The sequence below is a fragment of the Balaenoptera physalus genome, assembly GCF_965194825.1.
Source record: "Balaenoptera physalus genome assembly, chromosome: X".
In the NCBI taxonomy this organism is placed as follows: domain Eukaryota; kingdom Metazoa; phylum Chordata; class Mammalia; order Artiodactyla; family Balaenopteridae; genus Balaenoptera; species Balaenoptera physalus.
Genome location: NC_138903.1, coordinates 69,714,178 through 69,728,532, shown reverse-complemented (window position 1 = coordinate 69,728,532; position 14,355 = coordinate 69,714,178). Strand labels below are relative to the sequence as shown.

The window sequence follows — 14,355 nt, the reverse complement described above, 5'->3', positions numbered from 1 at the left end:
TACAAATTGCAAAAGAAGAAGTAAAACTGTCACTGTTTGCAGATGACATGATACTATACATAGAAAATCCTAAAACTGCCACCTGAAAACTACTAGAGCTAATTAATGAATTTGGTAAAGTTGCAGGATACAAAATTAATGCACAGAAATCTCTTGCATTCCTATACACTAATGATGAAAAATCTGAAAGAGAAATTATGGAAACACTCCCATTTACCATTGCAACAAAAATAATAAAATACCTAGGAATAAACCTACCTAGGGAGACAAAAGACCTGTATGCAGAAAACTATAAGACACTGATGAAAGAAATTAGAGATGATACCAACAGATAGAGAGATATACCATGTTCTTGGATTGGAAGAATCAATATTGTGAAAATGACTATACTACCCAAAGCAATCTACAGATTCGATGCAATCCCTATCAAATTACCAACGGCAATTTTTTATGGCACTAGAACAAATCATCTTAAAATTTGTATGGAGACACAAAAGACCCCGAATAGCCAAAGCAGTATTGAGGGAAAAAAACGGAGCTGGAGGAATCAGACTCCCTGACTTCAGACTATACTACAAAGCTACAGTAATCAAGACAATATGGTACTGGCACAAAAACAGAAACATAGATCAATGGAACAAGATAGAAAGCCCAGAGATAAACCCACTCACCTATGGTCGACTAATCTATGAAAACGGAGGCAAAGATATACAATGGAGAAAAGACAGTCTCTTCAATAAGTGGTGCTGTGAAAACTGGACAGCTTCATGTAAAAGAATGAAATTAGAATACTCCCTAACACCATACACAAAAATAAACTCAAAATGGATTAGAGACCTAAATGTAAGACTGGACACTATAAAACTCTTAGAGGAAAACATAGGAAGAACACTCTTTGACATAAATCACAGCAAGATCTTTTTTGATCCACCTCCTAGAGTAATGGAAATAAAAACAAAAATAAACAAATGGGACCTAATGAAACGTCAAAGCTTTTGCACAGCAAAGGAAACCATAAACAAGTCGAAAAGACAACCCTCAGAATGGGAGAAAATATTTGCAAATGAATCAATGGACAAAGGATTAATCTCCAAAATATATAAACAGCTCATTCAGCTCAATATTAAATAAACAAACAACCCAGTCCAAAAATGAGAAGAAGACCTAAATAGATATTTCTCCAAAGAAGACATACAGACAGCCATGAAGCACATGGAAAGATGCTCAACATCACTAATTATTAGAGAAATGAAAATCAAAACTACAATGAGGTATCTCCTCACACCAGTTAGAATGGGCATCATCAGAAAATCTACAAACAACAAATGCTGGAGAGGGTGTTGAGAAAAGGGAACCCTCTTGCACTGTTGGTGGGAATGTAAATTGATACAGCCACTATGGAGAACAATATGGAGGTTCCTTAAAAAGCTAAAAATAGAATTATCATATGACCCAGCAATCCCAATACTGGGCATATACCCAAAGAAAACCATAATTCAAAAAGACACATGCACCCCAATGTTCATTGCAGCACTATTTACAATAGCCAGGTCATGGAAGCAACCTAAATGCCCATCAACAGATGAATGGATAAAGAAGATGTGGTACATATATACAATGGAATATTACTCAGCCATAAAAAGGAACGAAATTGAGTCATTTGTTGAGACGTGGATGCATCTAGAGACTGTCATACAGAGTGAAGTAAGTCAGAAAGAGAAAAACAAATATCGTATATTAACGCATGTATGTGGAACCTAGAAAAATGGTACAGATGAATCCGGTAGCAGGGCAGAAGTTGAGACACAGATGTAGAGAACAAACGTATGGGCACCAAAGGGGGAAAACTGCGGTGGGGTGGGGATGGTGGTGTGCTGAATTGGGCGGTTGGGATTGACATGTATACAGTGATGTGTGTAAAATTCATGACTGTTAAAAAAAAGAAAAGAAAATAATATATAATTTGCAGCCTCTGGGAAAAAAAGATATAAATATAAACATAATTTTCAACATCTGTATTCTCTTTACCCTTACTTCCATCCCCACCAATAAAAATTATTAAATGTGATATACATGTGGAAAGGCATAAATTAAAAGGTCTGAACCAGTATTTATCTTGATCTTCACAATCTGCTGCTTGTTCTTAGAGGCGTATCTTAGTAGTCAGGAATAGTGTGGTTTCCAGAAGTGGATGAAGATGATTAACAGGGCTTAGATTTAGAACTAGAGATGATCTTTGGGATTTGTCAGTCCCCATCAGTCTCTACCTTTTCCAGCTACTTCTTTCTATAAGTATAAAAACTTCAAATTGCAGGTTCAACACCGTTCAATACATTAGTAACACATTATCACTGACAGGTAGAATCTAGACCTAGTTCTCTTATTCTCAGCCCTACAACTGGTATTCTTAGTCCAAATTCTGGGCCCACGTGAGTCCTCCAACATGTTGCTGTCCCTTCAGAGAACCCTCTTCCCCCAAGCTTGTATTACAATTTTCCAGTCCTTTTGCCTTATCTTCCTGAATATATCCTTTACAGTTCTTTGTTTACAAGCAACAGGAAGTAAATCTGGCTAACTTAGGCAAAAATAAATTAATTGGAAACATATTGTTTCTTCATAGAAATCACCCGAAGGCTGCAGAACCAGGTTTAGAAATCAGCAAGAACCAAGGCAACTAAAGGCTAAGAAGATGTAACCATAGGAATAGGAATGCTCTTGTAGCAAAAGAGTATGCACTGGACCCTCTGCTGGAATAGAATAGATTCAAACTTGTTTGTCTTTTGGCAATTCCCTTCAAGTTTGAAATTCCAGGAAAGTAGTGTTAAGTTGGCATAATTATGATCACTTTTTCATCCTTTGGTTAGGGGAGGAAGTGGGACCTGATTACAGAAGATGCAACGGAGAACAGGTAATTCCTCATAATGAAATTAAAATACTAATTAGGAAAAGGAAATTAATACTGGGCAACCAAAACCGTCAAATGTCCATGATGCTGAATATTTTCCAGCTTCCCACTTATCACTTGACAACACAAGTATTGTCTCTACCCTGCTACTAAGCATCACCCATCTAATCACACTCAAATCAAGCTCATTTGTTATGCACCCTTGGAAAGTGTGATTTCAACTTCAAGCCACACACATAGGGCCTACATCTAGGATCAGAGCCTGGTTCTGTCCATCTTTAGTTTGCATGCAGAAACCAGCCATTGAGGTCTCACCTCACAGGTAGAAATCGTCAGGTATGACAGGCAGGGAATACAGCTCTTTAGACTCTGTGAAGTTCAATTCAGAAGTAAGTTAGACAGAGAAAGACAAATATCATATGTTATCACTTATATGTAGAATCTAAAAAAAAAAAAAAGAGTACAAATGAACTTATTTACAAAAAAGAAGTAGATTCACAGATGTATAAAAAAAAACTTATGCTTACCAGTTGGTAAGGGGGTGAGGGATAAATTGGGAGATTGGGATTGACATATACACACTACTATATATGAAATAAGTAACTAATAAGGACCTATTGTATAGCACAGGGAACTCTATTCAACACTCTGTAAAGGCCTGTATGGAAAAAGAATCTAAGAAAGAGTATATATATATATATAGAACTGATTCACTTTGCTGTATACCTGAAAGTAACACAACATTGTAAATCAACTATACTCCAATAAAAATTAAAAAAAAAAAGAAAAAAGAAACAAGCCATTTAGGGCTCAGCAAACCTCACAGGTGGAAATCATCAGGTATGATAGGCAGCTAAAACAGATCCAGCCCTTTAGACTCAGTGAAATTCAATTCAGAAGTAGCATCCAAATAATATGACAATAGATAATAGTAAACATTTCATTGGTGAGCCATAATTGTAAGTTATAATGTTTCTCAAAGTATGGTCTGCTGACCACTGGCATCAGAATCACCAAAAGAGCTTGTTAAAAATTAAAAGACCTGTGCTTTTCCCCAAACATAGTGAATCAAAATCTCAGATCATAGAATACAGGAATCTGAAATTCTAATACATACCACAAGTAATTTCTATGCACACTGAAGTTTAAGAATGGTGAACTTGGGACATTTACCATTTTCAGTGCACCGAACTACTGTTAACCGTTGTGGGAACCAGGCTGCTATGTGACCCGGCGCACCCCAGATTACCTTCTGTAAATTCCTCCTGGGAAAACCTGCCTTTGTATGTGGAAGTATACCTGGCTTTTTAAAATATATATATTTAGAAAGAAAACAAACAAAAAAAAACAACAGTAATCTATTTGTTTCTGTAACAAATTGGGATCTGTCTTGGCATTAAACCATATCATGGACCAAACTGTGCCATACTAATGATGAGCATTTAGCACAACTTGAGACTGAAATTAGTTCAACACTATGTTCTAGATAGGTCGGTCTTAACAGTTTGCCTGCTGTGTTTGTAGTAACCATTTTCCTTGGGACTGTTCAAGCAAAAAAGGTAACTAACTCCATCTCCTTTTGCACTTACTTGGAAATTTTAGTTGAGTGTTTAACTGGCATGGATTAATGGGGTTGGATTTTTATTTATTTATTTATTTATTTATTTATTTATTTATTTATTTATTTATTTATTTATGGCTGCGTTGGGTCTTCGTTTCTGTGCGAGGGCTTTCTCTTGTTGCGGCAAGCGGGGGCCACTCTTCATCGCGGTGCGCGGGCCTCTCAGTATCGTGGCCTCTCTTGTTGTGGAGCACAAGCTCCAGACGCGCAGGCTCAGTAATTGTGGCTCACGGGCCTAATTGCTCTGCAACATGTGGGATCTTCCCAGACCAGGGCTCGAACGCATGTCCCCTGCATTGGCAGGCAGATTCTCAACAACTGCACCACCAGGGAAGCCCGGATTTTTATTTTTAAGAAAAATTCACAAGCTAACTTCCACTTAATTCATTACCGTGTATTTTACTGAAATGTATAATTAACTGAAAAAAAAGATTCTTGGGAGTACGTTGTCATAACATTTAAAGAGATTTCCCTTCCTTTAAACTAAATTACTATTTTATGTTAATCTGCATATTTCTGTATATTTGTCATGACAGTGCTTGCATTCTATTTGGTGTACTGAGCAAATAAACTTTCCATTTTAAACAAACAAACAAACAAAAAAGAATGGTGAACTTGAGGTTATTTGCTTATAAGACAATAGTAATTCCCAACAGGCCAGCTGAGCAGAGAAAAGGGATTCAGGAGTCTAATACAGAAGTCAGAGTAGACCATCAGCAAGTTAACATGGACTTGGCTACTGTCCTAGGGTTCAGAAAGGAGAACTCCAGGGAAGAAGGGGGAATGGACAGAAACAAAACAAAAATCCAGTCCTAGCAGACTGAAGTAGAAGATAAGGTACCAAGGTAGGGACTCAGGCTCAGAAAATAATTAGTGAAAATGGGTTACCAGAATGGCAAGATGGGGATAAAGTGAACAAATCACAAGAGCATTTATCCAAAGGATCATAATTGCAGGTCCAAACAAGTAGCATGAGTAACTTGATATTGAGTCACAGAATGATAGGATGGCAATTTTAAAGCCTTATATTCTAAAATCAATGTTTCCAGGCTAAGCCTGCAGGTGGGAACAGTGGTCCCAGCTTTGGCACTAGGAGGACTAAGGATGTTTGAGATCAAGCAGGAATCAGAAAATGATAAATGGTAAATTTCTTTCCTGAAGCAATTATTTATGATGGCTTTGCTAGAAAGTCAATCTTTTACCTTCACAATGAGGGATAATGAATAGGTTTGCTCACCTATTCATTACAGGCATAAAGAAATAGCAAAAAAAAAAAAAAGACGAATAAAAATAAAATGAAGCACACAGAACAAAGAGAAAAGAAAACAGTGAAAAGAAAATGAACAAGATAAAGTATGAGAAATTTGGAAAGAAAAGGAAAGGACTTTGCAAGCTTCCTATAAGAGGCATTAGAACAAGACCGGTGGAACTTTAAGAGGGGGAAAAGTATTTCAGCTGCAAAAAATCAACATAGCTTTATGAGACAAATCAACATAGAAGAATGGAATAAAATTTCATGGCAGTAAAGAGATTTAGATAATAGTGAATGACTTGGAACACCCTGTGTTGGTGGTCAGAACAGAACATATTCTCACATGATTTACTTATATATACAGTGAAATAAGTTATATGTGATTCATTATGAATGCTTAATTTCATGCTTTGTAAATTCTAGTTATAATCACGTTCATACAGCATATGTATTGCTATTCTTCAGTATTACTCTTCCACATTACTTACTTGCTTACTTACTAAAGGTCCTAGTTTTAAAAACTTGAAAATTTATTGATTGTATCCTGCAATACTATCAAATGTCTGGTTTTGAATACCACCCCCTTAAAACCAAGATCATTCAACAATGAAAGAATAGTCTTTTCAACAAATGGTTCTGGGACAACTGGATAACCACATGCAAAAGAATGAAGTTGGACTCCTGCCTTACAACATATACAAAAATAACTCAAAATGGATTAAAGATATAAATTTGAAGGCTGATGCTATAAAACTCAGGAAAAAACATAAGTGTAAGCTTTCTGACTTTGGATTAGGAAATGAATTTTTAGATATGACACCCAAAGCATGAGAAACAAAATAAAAAATAGGTAAACTGGACTTCATCAAATTAAAATCATTTTTGCCTCAAAGGATACTATCAAGAAAGTGAAAAGACGAACCACAGAATGGGAGAAAATATTTGCAAATCATGCATCTGTCAAAAGTCTAGTATCCAGAATATATAAAGAGACCTTATGTTAACAGTTAAAAACAAACAATCCAAGTTAAAATGGGCAAAGTACTTGACATTTATACAAAGAAGATATACAAATGGCCAATAAACATGTGAAAAGATAATCAATATTATTAGTCATTAAGGAAACACAAATTAAAATCATAATGAGATACCACATTATACCCATTAGAATAAATAAAATTTTAAAAAATAAGAAGTGTTGATGAAGATGTGAAAAAAATTGGAACCCTCATACATTGCTGGTGGGAATGTAAAATGGTGCAGCTGCTGTGGAAAATACTTTAGTGGCTACTCAAAAATTAAACATGAAACGACCATATGACACAGCAACTCTACTCCTAGGTACATACCCAAAAGAATTGAAATCAGGTACTCAAGCAAATACTTGTACACAGGTGTTCACAGCAGTGCTATGCACAAATATCCAAAAGGTGGAAACAACCCAAATGTACATTAATGAATAAATGGATAAACAAAATGTATTTACATATAATAGAATATTATAGAATATTACTTAGACATAAAAAAGAATGAGATACTTACACATACTACAACTGGGATAGACATTATGTTAAATGAAAGAAACCGGACACAAAAGGTCATATATATGATTCCATTTATATTAAATATTCAAAATAGATAAATCCATAGAGATAGAAAGCAAACTGTTGGTAACCAGGGGTTGGGGGTGTAGAGAAGTAGAGAGTAGAGAATGCCTGGAAAGGTAATGTGTTTCCTGTTCAGTTGGTAATAATATTTTAAAACTAGATAGAAGTTGTTGTTACACATTACTGTGAATGTATTAAATGTCACTGAATTCTACAATTTAAAATGGTTAATTTTATTGAGACACAGATGTAGAGAACAAACGTATGGACACCAAGGGGGGAAAGTCGTGGGGGGGGGTGGGGGTGGTGATGTGATGAATTGGGCAATTGGGATTGACATGTATACACTGATGTGTATAAAATTGATAACTAATAAGAACCTGCTGTATACAAAAATAAATAAAATAAAATTCAAAAAAAAATACACACCTATCCTTCTGATTAGTTGCACATCTATATTAATTGGGTCTTAACATGTAAGACCGAATCTATTAAATCGGCAAAAAAAAAAAGTTTAATTTTATGTTATGTGAATTTCACCTTAAAAACAAAAATATTTTTAAAAATAAAATAAATATAAATGTGAAGGTTTATATTTGGTCTCTCAATTCTATTCCACTAATCTATATGTCTATCTTTATCCAGTACCATGCTGGTTTGATTATCATTGTTTTCTAGTAAGTTTTGAAGAATGAATCCTCCAACTTTTTGCTTCTTTTTCAACATTGTTTTTGCTATCTTGGGTCCCTTACAATTCCAAGTGAATTTTAAAATCAGCTTCTCAATTTTTACCAAAAATAATAAGCTTAGGTTCTGACAGGTATTGTGTTGAATCTTTAGATCAATTTGGGAAGTCTTGCTATCTTAACACTATTAACTCTTACACTCCATGAACATGAGATGCTTTTCATTTATTTAGGTTTTCTTTAATGCCTTTCCACAATGTTTTGCATGTATAGAGTATAAATTTGCACACTTTTTGTTAAACTTAACTCAAATATTTTATTATTTTAGATGATATTGTACATTGATTTCTTTGTTTCATTTTTGAACTGTTCATTACTCGTGTATAAAAATACAATTGATTTTTGCATATTGATCTTGTACCCAGCAGGTTTGTGAAACTCTTTTATTAGTCTTAATAATTTTAATTCTTTAGAATTTTCTACATATAATATCATGTCATCTGTGAATGCAGATCATTTTACTTCTTTCTTTCCAATCTTAATGCCTTTATTTATTTTTCTTGCCTACTTGCCCCAGCTAGAACATCCAGCACAATGCTGAATAAAAGTGGTCAGAGTGGAAATCTTTGTCTTGTTCCTGACTTTAGGAAGACAGCCTTTGAACATTACATATGATGTTAGCTGTTGGTTTTCATCCTTCTCCATTATTTCCTTTGTGAGCTTGAAGTAGATCCATTCTTTTCCTAGTTTTCTGAGTGTTTTTGTCATAAAGGGTGTTGTATTTTGTCATATGATTTTTCTGCATGTAATAAGATGACCCTTAGATCATTTATTTTGCATTCTATTAATATGATATGTTACATTAATTGACTTTCAGATGTTAAAAAAGCTTGCATTTCTGGAATATGCAAGGACTAGAATCATGGTGGTCACTGCATATAATTATTTTTATATGTTGCTAGATTTAGTTTGTTAGTATTTTTTGAGGATATTTCCATCTATATCATAAGAGATGTTGGGTTCTCTCCTCTTCTATTTTTTGAAGGAATTTGAAAAGAATTAGTATTACTTCTTCTTTAACTATTTGATAAAAGTCAGCAATGAAGCCATGCAGGCCTGGGCTTTTCTTTGTGTGTAGTATTATGATAAATAATAAAATACAATACAATTCAATTACCTTACCTGTTAGAGGTCTATTGAGATTGTCTAGTCTTTTTCAGTCTGTTTAGATAGCTTTTTTCTACCTAATTTTGTCCATTTCCGTTGGGCCACCAGAAAACTCCTGGCCCCAGGAAATATTAATTGGCAAGATCTCTCCCAGAGGGCTCCATCTCAACACTAAGACTGGGTTCCACTCAAGGGCCAGCAAGCTCCAGTGCTGGATGCCCCATGCCAAACGACTAGCAAGACAGGAACACAACCCTACCCATTAGCAGAGAGGCTGCCTAAAGTCACACTAAGCTCACAGACACACCAAAACACACCACTGGATGTGGCCCTGCCCATCAGAGTAACAAAATCCAGCTGTACCAACCAGAAGGCAGACACCAGTCCTCTGTCACCAGGAAGCCTACACAAGACACTAGACCAACCTCACTGACTGGGGGCAGACACCAGAAGTATGAGGAACTATGACCCTGTAGCCTGTGGAAAGGAGATCCCAAACACAGTAAGTTAAACAAAATGAGAAGACAGAGAAATATGCTGCAGACGAAGAAGCAAGGTAAAAACCCACAAAACCAAACAAATGAAGAGGAAATAGGCAGTCTACCTGAAAAAGAATTCAGAGTAATGATAGTGAAGATGATCCAAAATCTTGGAAAGAAAATGGAGAAAATACAAGAAATGTTTAACAAGGACCTAGAAGAATTAAAGGGCAAACAAACAGTGATGAATTACAAAATAACAAAAATTTTAAAATACTCTAGAAGAAATCAATAGCAGAATAACTGAGGCAGAAGAACGGATAAGTGAGCTGGAAGATAGAATGGTAGAAATAACTGCCACGGAGCAGAATAAAGATAAAAGAATGAAAAGAATGGAGGACTTCTCTGAGTCACAGAGACCTCTGGGACAACATAAAAAACAAACACATTCAAATTATATTGGTCCAGGGAGAAGAAGATAAATAGAAAGGGTCTGAGAAAATATTTGAAGAGATTATAGTCAAAAACTTCCCTAACATGGGAAAGGAAATAGTTACCCAAGTACAGTAAGCACAGAGAGTCCCATACAGGATAAACTGAAGGAGAAACACGCCAAGACACATATAAATCAAACTATCAAAAATTAAAAACAAAGAAAAAATGTTAAAAGTAGCAAGGGAAAAGCAACAAATAACATACAAGGGAATCCCCATAAGGGTATCAGCTGATTTTTCAGTAGAAACTCTGCAGACCAGAAGGGAGTGGCAGGATATATTTAAAGTGATGAAAGGGAAAAACCTACAACCAATATTACTCTACCCAGCAAGGCTCCCATTCAGATTCAGTGGAGAAATTAAAACATTTACAGACAAGAAAAAGCTAAGAGAATTCAGCACAATCAAACCAGCTCTACAAAAAAATGCTAAAGGAGCTCTTCTATGTGAGAAACACAAGAGAAGGAAAAGACCTACAAAAACAAAAACAAAACAATTAAGAAAATGGTAATTGGAAGGCACATATTGATAACTACCTTAAATGTGAATGCATTAAATGCTTCAACCAAAAGACATAGACTGGCTGAAAGGATACAAAAACAGTACCCATATATATGCTGTCTACAAGAGACACACTTCAGACTTAGGGACACATACAGACTGAAAGTGAGAGAATGGAAAAAGATATTCCATGCAAATGGAAATCAAAAGAAATCTGGAGGAGCAATGTTAATATCAGACAAAATAGGCTTTAAAATAAACACTGTTACAAGAGAGAAAGCAGGACAATACATAATGATCAAGGGATCAAGCAAGAAGAAGATATAACAATTATAAATAAATATACACCCAATATAGGAGCACTTCAATACATAAGGCAAATGCTAACTACTATAAAAGGGGAAATCGACAGTAACACGATCATAGTGGGGGAGTTTGACACATCACTTACACCAATGGGCAGCTCATCCACATGGAAAATTAATAAGGAAACACAGCTTTAAATGACACAACAGACCAGATAGATTTAATTGATATTTATAGGAATTCCATCCAAAAAACAGCATATTGCTCGTTCTTCTCAAGTGTGCATGGAACATTCTTCAGGATGGATCATATCTTGGGTCACAAATCAAGCCTCGGTAAATTTAAGAAAATTGAAATCATATCAAGCTTCTTTTCTGACCACAAAGCTATGAGATTAGAAATCAATTACAGGAAAAAAAAAACTGTAAAAAACACAAACACATGGAGGCTAAACAACACACTACTAAATAACCAAGTGGTCACTGAAGAAATCAGAGGAAATCAAAAAATACCTAGAGACAAATGACAACAAAAATACGAAGACCCAAAATCTATGGGATGTAGCAGAAGCAGTTCTAAAAGGGAAGTTTATAGCAATAAAATCATACGTCAAACAAAAAGAAAAATCTCAGATAAACTATCTAACCTTACACCTAAAGGAACTAGAGAAAGAAGAACAAACAAAACCCCAAAGTTACTAGAAAGAAAGAAATCATAAACAGCAGAGCAGAAATAAATGAAATAGAAACAAAGAAAACAATAGCAAAGAAAAATAAAACTAAAAGCTGGTTCTTCAAGAAGATAAACAAAATTGATAAAACTTTACCCAGACTCATCAAGAAAAAGAGGGAGAAGACTCAAATCAATAAAATTAGAAATGAAAATGAAGAAGTTACAATGGACACTGCAGAAATACAAAGGATCATAAGAGACTACTACAAGGAACCATATGCCAACAAAATGGACAACCTGGAAGAAATGGACAAATTGTTAGAAAGGTACAGTCAAGAAGAAATAGAAAATATGAACAGACCAATCACAAGCAATGAAAATGAAACTGATTTAAAATTTTCCAACAAACAAAATTCCAGGACCAGATGGCTTCACAGGTGAATTCTATCAAACATTTAGAGCTTCTGTTTCTTTTTGAGCCATCTTGGACCCTGTGGAGGCCTGCTGGGAACAGGACTTCTAAAACGACAAATATGTCTGGGAGGCTGTGGTCCAAGGCCATTTTTGCTGGCTATAAAAGGGGTCTACGGAACCAGAGGGAGCACACAGCTCTCCTGAAAATTGAAGGTGTATATGCTCGAGATGAAACTGAATTCTATCTAGGCAAGAGATGTGCTTACGTGTACAAAGCAAAGAACAACACAGTAACTCCTGGTGGAAAACCTAACAAAACCAGAGTAATCTGGGGAAAGATAACTCGTGCTCATGGAAACAGTGGCATGGTTCGTGCCAAATTCCGAAGCAACCTTCCTGCTAAGGCCATTGGACACAGAATCCGTGTGATGCTGTACCCTTCAAGGATTTAAACTTATTGAAAAGTAAATAAATAAAAGTGTGGAAAAAGAAAAAAAAACATTTAGAGAAAAGGTAACACCCATCCTTCTCAAACTCTTCCAAAAAATTACAGAGGAACGAACACTCCCAAACTCATTCTATGAGGCCAACATCACCCTGATACTAAAACCTGACAAAGATATCACACACAAAAAATTTTAGAGCAGTATAACTGATGAATATAGATGCAAATATCCTCAACAAAATACTAGCAAACAGAATCCAACAACACATTAAAAGGATCATATAACATGATCAAGTGGGATTTATCCCAGGGATGCAAGGATCCTTCAGTGTTTGCAAATCAAACAATGTGATACACCATATTAACAAACTGAAGAATAAAAATCATATGATCATCTCAATAGATGCAGAAGAAGCTTTTGACAAAATTCAGCACCCAATTATGATAAAAACTCTCCAGAAAGTGGGCATAGAGGGAACCTACCTCAACATAATAAAGGTCATACATGACACACCCACTGCAAACATCATTCTCAATGGTGAAAAACTGAAAGCATTTTCTCTAAGATCAGGAACAAGACAAGGATGTCCACTCTCACCACTATTATTCAACATAGTTTTGGAAGTCCTACCCATGGCAATCAGCGAAGAAAAAGAAATAAAATGATTACAAATTTTTAAAAAAGTAAAACTCTTACTGTTTGCAGATGACATGATACTATACGTAGAAAATCCTAAAGATTCCACCAGCAAACTACTAGAGCTAATCAATGAATTTGGTAAAGTTGCCGGATACAAAATTAATGCACAGAAATCTCTTGCATTCCTATATACTAACAATGAAAGATCAGAAAGAGAAATTAAGGAAACAATCCCATTTACCATTGCAAAAAAAAAAGAATAAGATACCTAGGAGTAAACCTACTTAAGGAGGTAAAAGACCTGTACTCAGAAAACTATAAGACACTGATGAAAGAAATCAAAGATGGCACAAACAGATGGAGAGCTATACCATGTTCTAGGATTGGAAGAATCAATATTGTGAAAATGACTATACTACACAAAGCAATCTACAGATTCAGTGCAATCCCTATCAAATTACTAATGGCATTTTTCACAGAACCAGAACAAAAAATTGTAAAATTTGTATGGAGACACTAAAGACCCCAAATAGCCAAAGCAATCTTGAGGAAAAGAAACAAAACAAAACAAAAAACCGGAGATGGAGTAATCAGGCTCCCTGACTTCAGACTATACTACCAAACTAAAGTAGTCAAGACAGTATGGTACTGGCACAAAAACGAAAATACAGATCAATGGAACAGGATAAAAAGCCCAGAGATAAACCCACGCATCTATGGACAACTAATCTATGACAAAGGAAGCACGGATATACAATGGAGTAAAGACAGTCTCTTCAATAAGTGGTGCTGGGAAAACTGGACAGCTACCTGTAAAAGAATGAAATTAGAACACTCCCTAACACCATACACAAAAATAAACTCAAAATGTATTAAAGAAATAAATGTAAGAACAGACAGTATAAAATTCTTAGAGGAAAACATAGGCAGAACACTGTATGACATAAATCACAGCAAGATCCTTCCTGACTCACTTCCTAGAGTAATGGATATAAAAACAGAAATAAACAAATGGGACCTAATGGAACTTAAAAGCTTTTGCACAGCAAAGGAAACCATAATCAAGACGAAAAGACAACCCTCAGAATGGGAGAAAATATTTGCAAATGAATCAACGGACAAAGTATTAATCTCCAATATACACAAACAGCTCATGCAGGTCAATA

At 35.3% G+C, this 14,355-nt stretch overlaps 1 protein-coding gene across 1 annotated transcript; it reads left to right on the top strand.

The window, feature by feature from the left end:
* The first annotated feature begins 12,156 nt into the window (after positions 1-12,156).
* On the top strand, positions 12,157-12,603 carry LOC309652425 (large ribosomal subunit protein eL33). Its single transcript, XM_082446196.1, has one exon. The coding sequence runs from the start codon at positions 12,224-12,226 to the stop codon at positions 12,554-12,556; it is 333 nt and encodes a 110-aa protein (XP_082302322.1). The 5' UTR covers positions 12,157-12,223; the 3' UTR covers positions 12,557-12,603.
* Positions 12,604-14,355: the final 1,752 nt, after the last annotated feature.

Bases quoted from the DNA above. Each gene is read 5' to 3' on its own strand.
- LOC309652425 (XM_082446196.1), top strand. From the start codon at position 12,224: ATGTCTGGGAGGCTGTGGTCCAAGGCCATTTTTGCTGGCTATAAAAGG.